At 40.5% G+C, this 14,329-nt stretch overlaps 1 protein-coding gene across 16 annotated transcripts in view; it reads right to left on the minus strand.

The window, feature by feature from the left end:
- The window catches only part of OSBPL6 (oxysterol binding protein like 6), a 167,815-nt gene that overhangs the window by 62,883 nt on the left and 90,603 nt on the right, over positions 1–14,329 (minus strand). For 15 of the 16 annotated variants that reach the window (XM_061608360.1, XM_061608356.1, XM_061608354.1 and 12 more), the window contains 2 exons: positions 6,865–6,960; positions 3,030–3,152 (listed from right to left, as the gene is read on the minus strand). In XM_061608360.1, the coding sequence (XP_061464344.1) occupies positions 3,030–3,152; positions 6,865–6,960 (219 nt within the window). Of the gene's footprint in view, positions 1–2,132; positions 2,256–3,029; positions 3,153–6,864; positions 6,961–14,329 lie in introns of those variants that run through there. The other variant, XM_061608364.1, reaches the window with a different exon arrangement.

Here is a 14,329-nt window from a genome sequence, read left to right on the forward strand (position 1 = left end):
AACTTCTTTGCACTCGGTCACATGCCCTAATAATGCAGCAGAAGATACAATGGCAAAAAGGGTAGTGTAAGTCAAACTCTGTTTTAAAGGCTGGCTTTCCCTGTACCAGGCTCAGGCCAGCTCAGCTGACAGTACAGTAGGGCTCCACTTCCCGGCGTTCCGCTAATGCGGCTGCTTTAATTCCCCTTTTTAAAGCTGATTTTTGCGATTTTGCGGCATTTTGCCACATTTTCACATGACACGCCCCATTATAATCAATGGGGTTCTGCTTTACAGCAATTTCCACTTTATGGTGGGGGTCCGGAACGGAACCTGCCGTATAAGCGGGGCCCGCCTGTAGCTCTATTCCTGAATGGAGTTTGTAGTAGGGACAAATTATTCTGGCATAATTTACCATGCTGTTAATTACAGTGGCTTCCTACAGTTTGGATTCCTCTGCCGCCATGAAACTTGGCATACCTTAGAGCAGGGTGGAGGAACCTAAGGCCCAAGGGGTGGACACAGCCCTCCATTCCTTTTATATGTCCTCAGGACTCTGCCCAGGTCACCCATCATCTCCCCAAACTTGTTATATGCTTTTCTCAAGCGCTTTTGTCTGGCTGCAATGTGTCCTTAAAGTATGTTAATGCATCTTGCCGGACTGGACAGAGGGACTGGAGGAGTGTGAGTATGTGTGTGTGTAAGTATAGAAGCCTCAGACTTCTGTGTGGTTAAAAAAAACATAAGGGTCATATCCACTGCTCCTCTCCAACCCTGGCCTGTGGCCCTGGAAAGTTGCTCATGAGGCAACACAGCCCTCAGGCTGAAGAAGGTTCCATATCTGTGCCTTAAAAGCATAGAAAGCAGGTGTCCCACCACCTACCACTGTGCCCTATCATTCTATAACACTGGCTTTGAACATTCAAACTATAATCAAGATGACCTAAGTGCAAGCGAAAGACTGACACAAGGCTCCTACTGTTGCATTTAAAAAAAAAAAAAGCCACAAGAGCTTGTAATTAGGAGCAGAATAATACTGTCTGTACACACATACATGAAAAAAAGAGTGTTTATGTATTGCTAAACCATTGCCCTCTGGCTGTTTTGCTCAAAATCACCCCTCCTCTCCCCACTGCTTTTTTCTTGTGGTGGGGGGATTTGAGTGAAAAAATAGCTAGAGGGGAAAGGGTTAAGGTCCCCATCTCATCCCCTCAATACAGACTTCTGAGGCTGCTGTTCATTTTAAAAAATGTTGGCAGAATGTTACATGTAATGTCTACTGTGGTCCTTAAACCATCCTATGAATCTGACAGCATCAGAAGGCATCACTCAATTTTTTGTTCCTATTAGGAGAGTATCTTGATTAAACGGTCCATATATGAGAAAATGCAGACCAATTCTTAATAGTCTGACTTGCTCAATAATAGCAGCAGGTTGCTCAGTCACAAGAACTACAAGTGGTACAAACAAGCATAAGCATAACATCAACCACCACTGTCACCACCACAGAGTTAATGTAGCTAATAAAATAAATATATGAATACAATTATTTACATGAGTGCGAAAATGGTGATTGACTAATTCCGGGGTGTTATCCTTTTTCTTTAAAGCTACTAATTAACCTTGCTAATGTGAATTCAAAGGTCACTTTCACAACTAGGACCATTGTACTGTTACTGCAATATGGACTTCAAAGATGAGGCAGTCACCAAACCATTAAGCAGACACAACACAGACTATATAAATAAATAAATAAATGCAACATAACTTTTCAGGAGAACTAATTCCATCTAACTCAAACAAAGAGGAGGGTTTTTTAAAACTGGAACAAAATGATTACCCTAAATTCCTAAATATTCTAACTAGAACTTGGCCATAATGAATCCCTTGATAAAGTCTTTTTACCAAAGTTAAATGTAAAAATACAAGTCTTGTGTGAATTGGAGCCACACTATACTGGCATACTAACATCAACCTAATCCTGTAAGTCATTTTGTAAGAACAGGAGTTGACAGGATAACAATAAGAAATAGACTCTTGTGTGATGGCATAACTGATGCCCTTGTGTTACAGCTATAACCCATTCACAGCCCAGAAAATGTATTTGTATTTGAGTAGTCAGATACGAGCAGCTCTGCATAACCAATCCTTACTCTTGAGACAGAAAAGGTGATGTGGCAATAGCAAGAATTGGAGATGGGTAGGCGTCTTCTAGTCCTCTTGCATGGCATCATACAGGCCTTTCTAGATTACTGGAAGTGACTCTGCTTCATTTGCTAGAATGAGATAAATTATTGGATGCAGCCATTCAAGTAACTCTTTGTACTGCAGCTAAAGGCAGTGTACAAGATTGGGCTTCTCAAATACAGAGACCATGATCCTAAGCAAACCTATCTGGCAGCAAGCTGCACTAAAATGTAGTGGACTTTATTTCCCAAAAAGCAATGTATTTAGCATCAACTTCTAAAATGAGAAGGTGCACCACAAGCTTATCATCTATATTCACCAGTGTTCTTTTCCTATCTTATATTCCATCTCCAGTCCTTTTTGTACACTATGTGTAGCATTCTGTCAGAAACACCAAAGTTTCTCATGACTCAGAATTCCTGACATGAACTAAATATAAAATTATTAATAATGTACCCAATCTCAGACATCAATACGCTCAGGGATTCTGCACCATCACACTGCACACAATAGTTTATTGTGCTTTTCTGTGTTAATCTGTGTGTTGCAAGGAAAGGTTCCCTTTCCTCAGAAGTTGACTGTCTCCCAAAGGGTTAAGTCTCCAAACTGTAATACTTCCACTTATAAACATACAAGCATTATAGAGATAGTGTTTGCTATTCCTCACATGAAACATATTTTACTTAGGAGCATATACTCTCTAAGGAAAGTTTCCTAGAAAGAACACAATAAGAACACAATACATAAAAATGTATCAAAAAAGAAGAAAAATTTGAAGAGCAAATCTATTTGCCACAGATAATAATGTCCCTTTGTTTTTAATCTATAGTGATGGTCATTTAAGGGTTTTATGGATATTTTACCTTGTGCCAGCCTTTTAAAGGCCATTTCCTCTTCTTCAGCATGAATCCTTCATGTTTGTCTGGCTTCAGAACATTAGTCTGGCCAATCTTCAGGCCTTCTATAATTTCCCAGCTGTCTGGCTCCTGAAGGAAAAGTGATCCATAAGTTCAATATTATCTGAAACTACTCATATTGTATGAGCCATGTTTTCAAACCATTAAGACTGCCTGTAAGCACAGTGTAGTCACAGCAACACACCCATCTACCCAAGGCACTTACATGGGGAACATTCTTAATAGTGAACCAGCCAATGGATAGCCCAACTCCTTATAAAGGGGGTTAAGGGGTTCATGTGATATCACTGAAGCACTGAAATAGCTGGTCCAATCTAAAGAACTATAGAATGCTGTATGATAAAGGAACCATCCAACTTTCCCCAGGCCCTGTTTACTATTGAAAACATGGCTATAGGATCTAGCAAGTTCAATTAAATAGGACCGTAGCCAGGAAAAAAAAATCAAAACCAGGATGCAGAGTAGAGAGCAGAAGTTAGAGAACTCTGCTTTCCCCACTTCCGCTATAGCATGTAAAGCAGAAACCTTCGGCCCTCCATATGTTGTTGTTCTTATTTATTAAATTTATATCCCATCCTTCCTCCCAGAAGGAGCTCAGGGCTGCAAACAAAAACACTAAAGACATCTTTTTTTAAAAAAAACTAAAGACAATTCCAACATAGATGCAGACTGTTGCTGAACTACAACTCCCATCATTCCTGGCCCTTGGCCATGCTTGCTGGGGCTGATGGGAGCTGGAATTTTAGCAATATCTGGACAGCCAAAGGCTCCCCACACACCTTTAAAGCAAGGAAGATTCACAGACCTTCTCCACCAAAAAATCTGCCAAGTCCCAAGAGGTCATATCCTACTTTGTGAATTGTAGCGTCATGCATTATAGTAGAACAAGGAAAGCAGAAATCTCATTCACATTTTTGCTTTAACTTGCTTCTCAAGACACATGAACCAGCTCACAGTTCTATAACATGTGAAAGTCTGACAGACAAGCGAGTGCCTCTGAACATATATGCTTTTGAATACCATTGACTGGAAGGAATTTTGAAGGGAACTAATGGGGAAGGGTTTCTTACAGTGCTTTTGGGCTTCCCAAAAACATCTGCGTAGCCACAGTGTGAAAAAGGATGTTAGACTAGGCAGACCCTTTATTCATGTGATCCAGTAAGGCTCTTTGTATGCAATGCCCCTTTATTACTGAGTAATCAAAATTAAGCTTCAGGCATCTTAAGATGAGGAAGAAAGGACTTCCAGAGCATAGGACATGACTTCCAAGCATGGTTGGCCCCCAGTGCCTTTTGTTTTATAAATTAAGGAAGCTTGGGGAAGCTTCACCTCTTGTATTAAGCTGTCACGCCTAAAAATGGGATTAAACCAGTTCCGTATAATGAGGCTGTAAATCAGCAGTAAGTGCTAGTGAAGTCATTCTAGCAATCAATCCAGTGGCAGAATTATGCTAATGAAACTCTGTCACCATCTGTGGAGGCTCATGACTCTGATGTTAGTGGAGCAGTGAATCTGGTCCAGGTTTTAGTCCAAACTTTCAATGAACTGTCCAAGGTGCTGAAAACACTGGTCACCATGTATTATATATTTTACATATGATACTTGTCCTCAGATAAAGCAATGCTGGAGCAGACTTGATGCCTTATTCATAGTTTACCATTGCAGAATGACAGCTACCAAACTGGTCATCTCACCATCTATGGTTTGGCTCTGATGTTATTATGGGAAGAAACCAGAGGATCAAAACCTATGCATTACTGATGTGATGCAAGCCACAACTATATCACAACGTAGCGACTGTGCCTAAACAATCCTTCATTAAAAGGTTTCTCATTATATCCTTCAATAAGCTGGTTTTAATATGAAAAATTATCCTCAACACTAAAAATTATTACTTTTCCCATAAAAAAAATTCAGAATGAAATGAAGAATTAAAAAATGATCAATGATGCAGTCAGGACTGAGCATTATTATTGTTGTTGTTATTGTTATCGTCATCATCATCATCATCATGCCTTCTTTGTGACAGTACTCACCAGCACGGAGTAGCAGCGCCTCTTTTTTTTTGCTGCCCATGCCAGCCATTTTGTGTTGGTACCCACAGTACTTTTATCAAGATATGAGTACTGGCACCTCATTTTTTTACCAAAATGCACTGATGATGATAATGGCATTTATTGTCTGCCCTTCTACAGTAGGTCCAAGGGCAGGTCACAAGAATATAAATTACATTAACAGTTTAAAACAAATTAAAACAAATTAGCTCATGATCTCCCAACTGTGTAAGCGATCAGTAATTACAGAATGACAATAAGTTACGTATGCCTTATGTGAATTTTACAGACTAATTATGCCTTCATTGTTTGCTGAACTTTCACTTGTTCAGTTTCATTTGATTTGCCTTTTTTCTTTTGTTATGGAAGACACTAAAACAAGAGCAACATATTGATAGCTTCAGTTCAATGGTGTTTCTTCCAAAACATACATAATACGGAAGAGGAGATTGTACCATTTTTCTAATACAGTTGAGAACTATGGTTTCGTACTTTGAGAACATTACATATTTATTTTATTTATGTGGACATTTTTACCTAACCCTAACTTCTTTCAATTATTCAAAGCAGCTTGTAAAATACTTGAAAAACCAATTTAAAAGCATCCATTAAACATCAACAAGATAGTGAATGAAGTAGCTAAACTACAAGCACAATCTAGTTCAATATGGAATTCAAAATGAGGAGACCAAACTGAGGAAACGTCACATGTGAAACTAGGTTCCCAAAAAGTGACAAATGAGTGAGTAAGGAACAGGGCCAGGGAGGAGGGAAAAGGATGAGCTGGTCTCCTCAACATGGATAACTCCCATTCAGATTAATGGGGCTTAAAAATACTTCACTTTGATTAGATCATGTCCCAAGTGTACTGAATTAAATTGCTTAAAATCCATTTCAAACAAGCAAACAAAAAAGTCTGTACATTGATTTCCTAAATATAACCAAGTATGAGCTTTGAAGGACCTTCTTAGGGATGAAGTTTCAAAGCACAGAGCTACCACTGAAAAGGTCCTAATCTATATCCCAAACATACTTCTCCTTCATTGGGACTGCCATGTGGCGACCTGCACATATGTAGCTACCAAACAAATGCTCAGCACTGTCAGCTTTCCAGCACTGATCACCTAGTTTTTTTGGGGGGGGGATAGGAGGGGGGGCTGGATATGTACTCTCCACACTGAGCTGGTACTTGATGACCATCTTTCAAGAGAGCATACACAGACCAATTTCAGACTAAAGTGCCAGAACGGCTCTTTAATTTTTTTTTATATAACGCCCTTTCATGGACATTGAATTCAATCCAGCAAGGGGATCCATGCTGCACCTCTGTCCCCCCCCCGTTGATTATTTCTGAACCTAACAACCCCACTTCTCCAAGGCCGTACTGTTTTGTAACTTACTACCAATAGTGCCACATGTCCAGGTCATTATTGCTTTACATATGACCCAGTTTTTACTTTTTAGAAATATTAGTCCTCCCTAAAATTCCTTAAACAATTACACTTCCTGCTCCATTCAAACTATTCTCATGTTTTTAAGCATAAACGCAGGTGTTCAATAAAGGCATAATCTGATCCAGTTGATTCTTCTTTCCCTCAATAGTGGCAGCTAACTCCAGCAGGTCAATACGTATAGTTTCATATACATGAGGTTCACATTGAATATGCCCATTTATTGAACAGGTTTTGCATACCAACCTCTAGTGCAGACACCATGACCTTACTTACTTTAGATATAGTTACTGGTTCATTTTCTAGCAACTGTTTGCCAATTACTGGATCTGTGCTTCCAGAAGAAATATTCCGCTCTAACACATGGACACTCTAAAATAAAAAGAAACAAGAGGAGTAAATTTTCAGCCATAGAAGATATTTTTTCCATACAAACCAGAGACCAAGGGCTGGCATAGCTTATAGAAGAGCACCACATTCCTAGGAACAACCTATCATATCACCATCAAAGTCAGTTTTCTTCCACTGACTCTTATAATTCAGAAATTTCTATCGCATATGTATTTCATATTTTAATACCATGTGTGACTGTTAACTGTGTGAATGTTAAAAAAGTTTTTTTAAAGAAATGTTTTTAAAGATATTTTGTTTTAATGTATTTAAAGTCTGTTTTTATGGTGCTTTAAAGTGTTTTAGTGCTTTTGTTTACCGCCCTGGGCTCCTGCTGGGAGGAAGAGTGGGATATAAATCAAATAATAAATAATAAAATAAATAAATGTTAGCAGCACAACACGTAAGATATTACTGTTACCCTATGATTAGTCATTTTATTCACAGAAAGATAAGGTAGAAATTCACTCAAATAAAAATAAAAACAGCACTATCTTATATAGTTGAATTTTGTTGCACTGTTTCATCGAATATCATTACATTCAGCTGCCTTTTCTTCCATCTTCTTATAGTCCCCTCCTTTTTTTACTCTTAACTCTCAGGGCTATACATCATGAGGGCAGCCTAAGTGTGTATGGCAAGCTCCTCTCTCCAGACATATCCTAATGCATAAACAATGAGGGGAGGGAGATCAAGGATACTATAGCAGTAGCAGAGTAAGGACAGCAGGCACAGCCCCACACTCCTCCTCACAATTGTTTATTGTTATTGTTGTCATTAATTTGTGAACTGCCTTCCACATATGTGTCCCAAGGTGATTTACAGACATAGTCTTAAGAAAGGCTGAAATAATTCTAGAAACAGTACAACAGGTTTAGGTTTAAAAACAGTACAAAATGAACACCTAAGGCAGAGACCTTTTTATCTTGCTGGAAAAGCTTCTTGAAACAAAAATGTCTTCAATTGTCTCTGGAAAGTACAGATAGTGGCCACCTCTCACATCTGCACAGGAATACTGTTCCACAGAACAAGGATAGCCACACTGTGTGTGCGCAGGAACACCTGACTGATCTCTATATCTGTTATACATTATTTTATATGCTGTTATATGCTGGTGACTCAGCTGTGGCCTTATCTGGATGAGGATACCCTAGCAACAGCAATCTATGCTCAGGCAACCTCCCATTTGGATTACTGCAATAATGTGGGGCAGCTCTTGAAGATAGTTTAGAAGCCTCAGCTGGGCCTGAATTCAGCAGTGATATTACTAAAAGAGACTGATACCAGCAAGGCCAGCCCTCTTTCTTATGAACACACAGAGTCAAGGGCCATATGTTTTGAACATATTAAACTAGTCCTTGGTCATTGGCACTGGCTATCAGTGTGTTTCTGGGCCAAATTCAAGGTGCTGGTTTTAACCTATAAAGCCTCAGACAGCTTGGGATGCTAGTATCTAAGGGAATAAAGGTAAAGGTGTCCCTGCACTTGTAGTGCGAGTCATTTCCGACTCTTACGGTGACGTCTTGCGACGTTTACTAGGCAGACCGTATATATGGGGTGGGATTGCCAGTTCCTTCCCTGGCCTTTCTTTACCCCCCAGCATATGCCGGGGACTCATTTTACCAACCACGGATAAATGGAAGGCTGAGTGGACCTCGACCCCTTTTACCGGAGATTCGACTTCCTCCTTTCATTGGAATCGAACTCCGGCCATGAGCAGCTTCGGCTGCGTTCCCGCCACTTACCACTCTGCGCCACGGAGGGTCATCTAAGGGAATACCTCTTCCCAAATCCTCTTGGACCGCCTGCAGAGGTTAGGTATTGGGGTCACTGTATTACAGTGGTTCCATTCCTTCCTTTCTGAGAGGTACCAAAGAATTGCACTGGAGGAGGAGGTTTCAGATCCCTGGCCCCTCACTTGTGGGGTACCACAGGGATCTATCCTTTCTCCAATGCTTTTTAACATCTATATAAAGCCGCTGGGAGCAATCATCAGGAAATTTGGGCTGCAGTGTCATCAGTATGCGGATGACACGCAGCTCTATCTCTCATTTAAATCTTCACCAAGGTTGGCTGTGGAAACCCTGTCCAAATGTCTGGAGTCGGTGAGTGGCTGGATGGGAAGGAATAAGCTGAAGCTGAACCCTAACAAAACCGAGGTGCTGTTCGTGGGAGACAAGGGAAGGCTGGGAGATATAGACCTGGTGCTTAACGGGGTACGACTGCCCCTGAAAGACCAGGTTCGTAGCCTGGGGGTTGTTCTTGACTCCCAGCTGTCCATGGAGGCTCAAGTTTCGGCTGTGAGCCGGGCAGCTCTGTATCAACTCCATCTGATATGGAGGCTACGCCCCTACCTTCCCAATCATCTGCTCCCACCGGTGGTACATGCCCTGATCACCACTCACTTAGACTACTGTAATGCGCTCTACGTGGGGTTACCCTTGAAAACGGTTCGGAAGTTACAGCTGGTACAAAATGCAGCGGCGCGTCTGATTACAGGTGGCCGCCATAGAGATCACATCACTCCTGTGTTGAAGGACTTACATTGGTTACTGGTTGTGTACCGAGCCCAATTCAAGGTGTTGGTCGTAACCTTTAAAACCCTATACGGTTGTGGCCCAGCTTATCTGAAGGAGCGCCTCCAGCATCGACAGGGATGCCGCTCAACAAGATCAGCCTCAGAAGACCTTCTCTGGATCCCACCAGTCAAAACAGCTAGACTGGTGAGGACCCGAGAGAGGGCCTTCTCAATTGTGGCCCCCACCCTATGGAATTCTCTCCCAAATGATCTACGCCATGCCCCATCTATAATGAGCTTCCACCGGACCCTGAAGACTTGGTTTTTTAAGCAGGCTTTTGGAACGGGCTAGTTTTACTGTGTTCTTAAACTTTTAACTGTTTTATATACTATTTTAACGTGTACGTCGCCCAGAGTGGCTGGCCAACCAGCCAGATGGGCGACTAACAAATCTCATAATAAAATAAAATAAATAAATAAATATGGTCAAAGTACAGAGTAAATATACACAGAGCTTTCTGCAGGGTTCCCCATCATGCATGCACAGTCCACACACATATAGTTGATGCACATATAGGAATATACACAGTCTGTTGAACATGCACTGGATGGGGCCATCCACCATAATCCCGCTCTTCACCTCACATATGTTCAACTCTACACATTTTTTCTATGTAAAAAGAGCTTTAATTAAAGTAAACAAATGGATAGAACATTTCTTTACTATCTCAGACTGATGAACTAAAAAATGAAAGATTAAGTAAATTATTATATATGAAACAAAAAAAATATTCTCTTTGGCAACTGGGATTCCAACTGTCAACACGCTAGCTATGATTCAGCAAAGCATCACAACAAAAAATATACACATACATTCCTGCTTCCTTCCAAACTTCCACACAGAAACATCAAGCTACTTACCACTTTTATAACTGATGGGACAAGGAAAGGCATTTGTAGCATTATGAATGAAGGAGAGAGACAGAGGCCTAGTTCCTTCAATAAAACTCCCTCTCTTCTCTTCTAGGGAAGAGTTAGCAGCTTATCTCCCACCCTACATAAGGCAAAACTGGACTGGAGAGAAGCCACTCGTCCTCCTTTGGGGGAGTGGGTTTAATAAGCACATATCTCTTATTCTGGATGGAATAAGGGGATGGAAGGCATGAGTGCTTTGTTCCCATCCAGTTTCCTGTTTCATTGTGATTATGCAATCCACAACAGTCTTATGGTTAATCAAGCTATGTTGTTGAAATAGTCACAATGAATATGCATGCATTCTGTAGTTTCAGGCTTTGTAGGAAATAATTCACCAAATAATTTGAGGTTTCAATTATAAGGAAGAATTTGTGTAATTTCTAAAAAGAAAGGAAATTTTAGGGGAAAGTACATATTAAAGCCAATAAAAGACAGTTAAAGACAGATATATAAAAACATTCAAGAATTAAAATCAATAATAAACTAAAAACAAATTAAAACACATGTATCTTCTGCATGACTGGATAGGCTTGCCTAAACAGAAATGTTTTAAGCAGGCACTGGAAAGAGTACAGTGAAGGTGCCTGCCTGACATAAACAGAGAGGGAGTTCCAAAGCGGAGGTGCTGCCACACTAAAAGATGGCCAGTGTGGTGTAGAGGTTTGAGTGCCAGACTGGAACCTGGGACAGCAGGGTTAAAATCCCCTCTCAGCCATGAAGGTCAGTGGATAACCTTGGGCCAGTCACTGTTTCTCAGCTTAACCTACCTCACAGGGCTATTGTGAGAATAAAATCAGGAGGGAGAAAACCATGTTGGTATGTCACCTTGAGCTCCTTGAAGGAAAGGTAGGACATAAATGAAATAATAATAATAATAATAATAACAACAACAAAACAACAACAACAATAATAAAATCAGTATCTGACATGTATGGAACAAGTATTACATAACACCTGCAACAGTACCAGTTCTGCAGATCAAAGCGGTCAACTGGGAATATATGGGGTAAGATGCAAATCTGTGTTGGAATTACTTTTTAATATGTTTTTAAAGCTTTTTTAAAAAATACATTTTTAAAGCTTTTTAAAAAGTTTTTTAAAGATGTTTTGTTTTATTTATTTTTATTTATTATTTGAGTTATATCCCGCCCTTCCTCCCGGCAGGAGCCCAGGACAGCAACCAACAGCACGAAAAACTTTAAAATATCATGTTTTTAGTATGTCTTTAAGGAAGTTTTGCTGTACTATATTTTAAAGCCTGTTTTTATGATGTTTTAGAGTGGTTTTAGTGCTTTGGTTTGCCACCCTCGGCTCCTACTGGGAGGAAGGGTGTGATATAAATCTAATAAATAAATAAATAAACTGTTCCTTAGCAGTAAAAAATATCTATTGAATTTATTGTTTTGGAACAGGCACCTGCATGCATGCACTCAATGGTTTCGACCTTAGGATACGTTAACTCTGGGATCCCCAGCACATCAACATTTCTGACTTCTGCTGTACCACTTCTAACTGCAGGTTCGTGGGGAGGTTCTACATGATTGAATTCTCTTCCACACCCGAAGTCCTTCCAATAAGAAAACAGTATCAAGGTGACAGGTTGTAACCTAACCTCATCTCTGACATGCTAGTTTTCTGAAATAGGTATGATGATACCCAGAAGGGCATCTAGGAAAGGTTTGAGATCTCATACAAAAATCACAGCTGACTTATCTACTAGTATTGTTCTATGAACAGGTTGTGATAACCCATTCACACTTCTCACATGGACAATACCAATGACTCAGCAATGGCTGCTTAGGGTGATCTATTTGTTCCCACTAAAATCCTTTAATAGGTGTTCAGCACCTATTAATAGGTTAAAGGGGGGATTCCCTGATTTTACAAACATAAAGGAGGTCTAACAACAAAAAATTATTACCTCATTTTCTCAGAAATTGGAAATAAGAGCAATACACTTACAACAGGTGCCTGAATATTTTTCTAGAAGTGTATTTAAAGAAAGAAATATGCTGTGTCAGAATTCTAGGTGTCTTCCTGTATGGGGGTGGGGGAACTGCTGTTGAGATTTCAAATGCCCAAGCAAAGATTTAAGAAGCTAACAGAGCAATGAAAAAATGAAAGAACAGTATTTATCACTGCCATGTTCTGCACCTCTCTATATGAATCTTTAGATTTGGAGTCCCAAACGCAGTCCCTGTGAGCACAGTGGTGCCTGTGAAAGTCTCCCCTAGTGCCTGTGAAGCCTCTGTCCTCATCCTCCATCACCACCATTGCCTCTTTTATCATGAGTTAACCCCCCCCACCTCTTCGGAAGTGGGAAGAGAGCAGTTTCAGCCTGCAGAACTAGACAGATGAGAGTGGAAACTGGAGGAGTGTCGCTCATTCCCACTACCCACAAGGGAGGCAGGGGAAACATGCTCCAAATCTCGTCAAAGAAAAAGGGGAGGGGGAAGAGAGGAAAGAAAGTAGGGAGGGACCCAAGACCTACGGGGGAGAAGGAAAGGATCAGAACAGTGTGTACTCTGGCTTTCCTCCTGCACTTGTTTGTTTTCTTCTCCTCTTTGGGGTCTTGTTTGCTTTATCCTCTTCTCTTGTTCCCCCTTCCTTTCTGGTGCCCGGAGAATATGTGGTGATTTGTATGCTTGGTTTCTTCTCTTCTTGGGGCTGGGGTGGGGGACTGTGTGTGGTTTGGGGCTTTTTCTTTCTTCTTTCTGGGAACTGTGCTTGCTCATTAGGTTTTCCTCCTCTCTGTCATCTATGGGTGTCTGTTTGCGCCCTTCCCTCTGGAATATGGGGGGACTGCTTGTTTAGTTGTTTCTCTCTGCAAGAGAGTGGGTGGGTCTGTGTTTGTTTTATTTATTTTTTATCCCATTGGGTTCTGCACATGGTAGAAATCACTTATATCAGCCTTCACCAACCTGCTGTACTCCATATGTTTTGGACTACAGTTCTCATCAAACCCAGTTGGCAGTGCCGTACTGCCTGGGGCTCACTGGGATTGTAGCCCAAAACAACTGGAGGGCACCAGGTTGGAAAAGGCTACCCTCTACCATATAGGAGAGATGAGGAATCTGGAACCCTTTGTTGGATTCCAATTCCCATCAGCCTCAGCCAGTATGATCAATAAACAGGGATAACGGGATGTGTAGTTCAACAACATCTGGAAGGACACCAGTTTCTCATCCTGGCTATATAGGGATAGTATATCCCTGCTACATAAAGTATAAAGCCTTTACTATTATTATTTTATAATAATATTTAATATTAAGTAGCAAACCTTCCGTTATAATATACCTCATAGTCAGGTTTCTCACCCACAGGCCAGAGTTAGAATTAATGTTGCATTTGTACTGCTTGCAAAGCACACGACTCAGGGCAGCCAAACAAAACAAAACAAAACCCTAGAAGGGTAACAGACAACTGGGCATTCTAACATGGGATTCCCAACCCCACATTTCCCTCATAACACTTACACAAGCTTAAGAAGGGATGGTATACTTGCAGGGAGAACTGGTGGGCTGGGCGATGACTCTTTTTGTTTGTTTAGAGAATGTTTACATTTATTGCTTGGGGGGAAATTCCAAGTGGTGTACAAGTCCAATGATATATAAACTTGATTAATATCCACCAAAATGAATTTATATAAAACCATAATTAAAACCCCTTGCATAGTTATCATTTCTTAAGCAGCAGCAGAAAGCAGAAGTTTATAGGGTGTAAGTCCATAATGGATTTTTATTAATCTTATGAAGAATGTTTTTGTATGTTGATCTCCAAACTTTGTCATTATGAAGAAACAACAAGGAAACCCTGTCAGAAATGGCAGTTTCAATGTGAATAGCTAGTATAAGATTC

The sequence above is a fragment of the Rhineura floridana genome, chromosome 2, assembly GCF_030035675.1.
Source record: "Rhineura floridana isolate rRhiFlo1 chromosome 2, rRhiFlo1.hap2, whole genome shotgun sequence".
Taxonomy (NCBI): domain Eukaryota; kingdom Metazoa; phylum Chordata; class Lepidosauria; order Squamata; family Rhineuridae; genus Rhineura; species Rhineura floridana.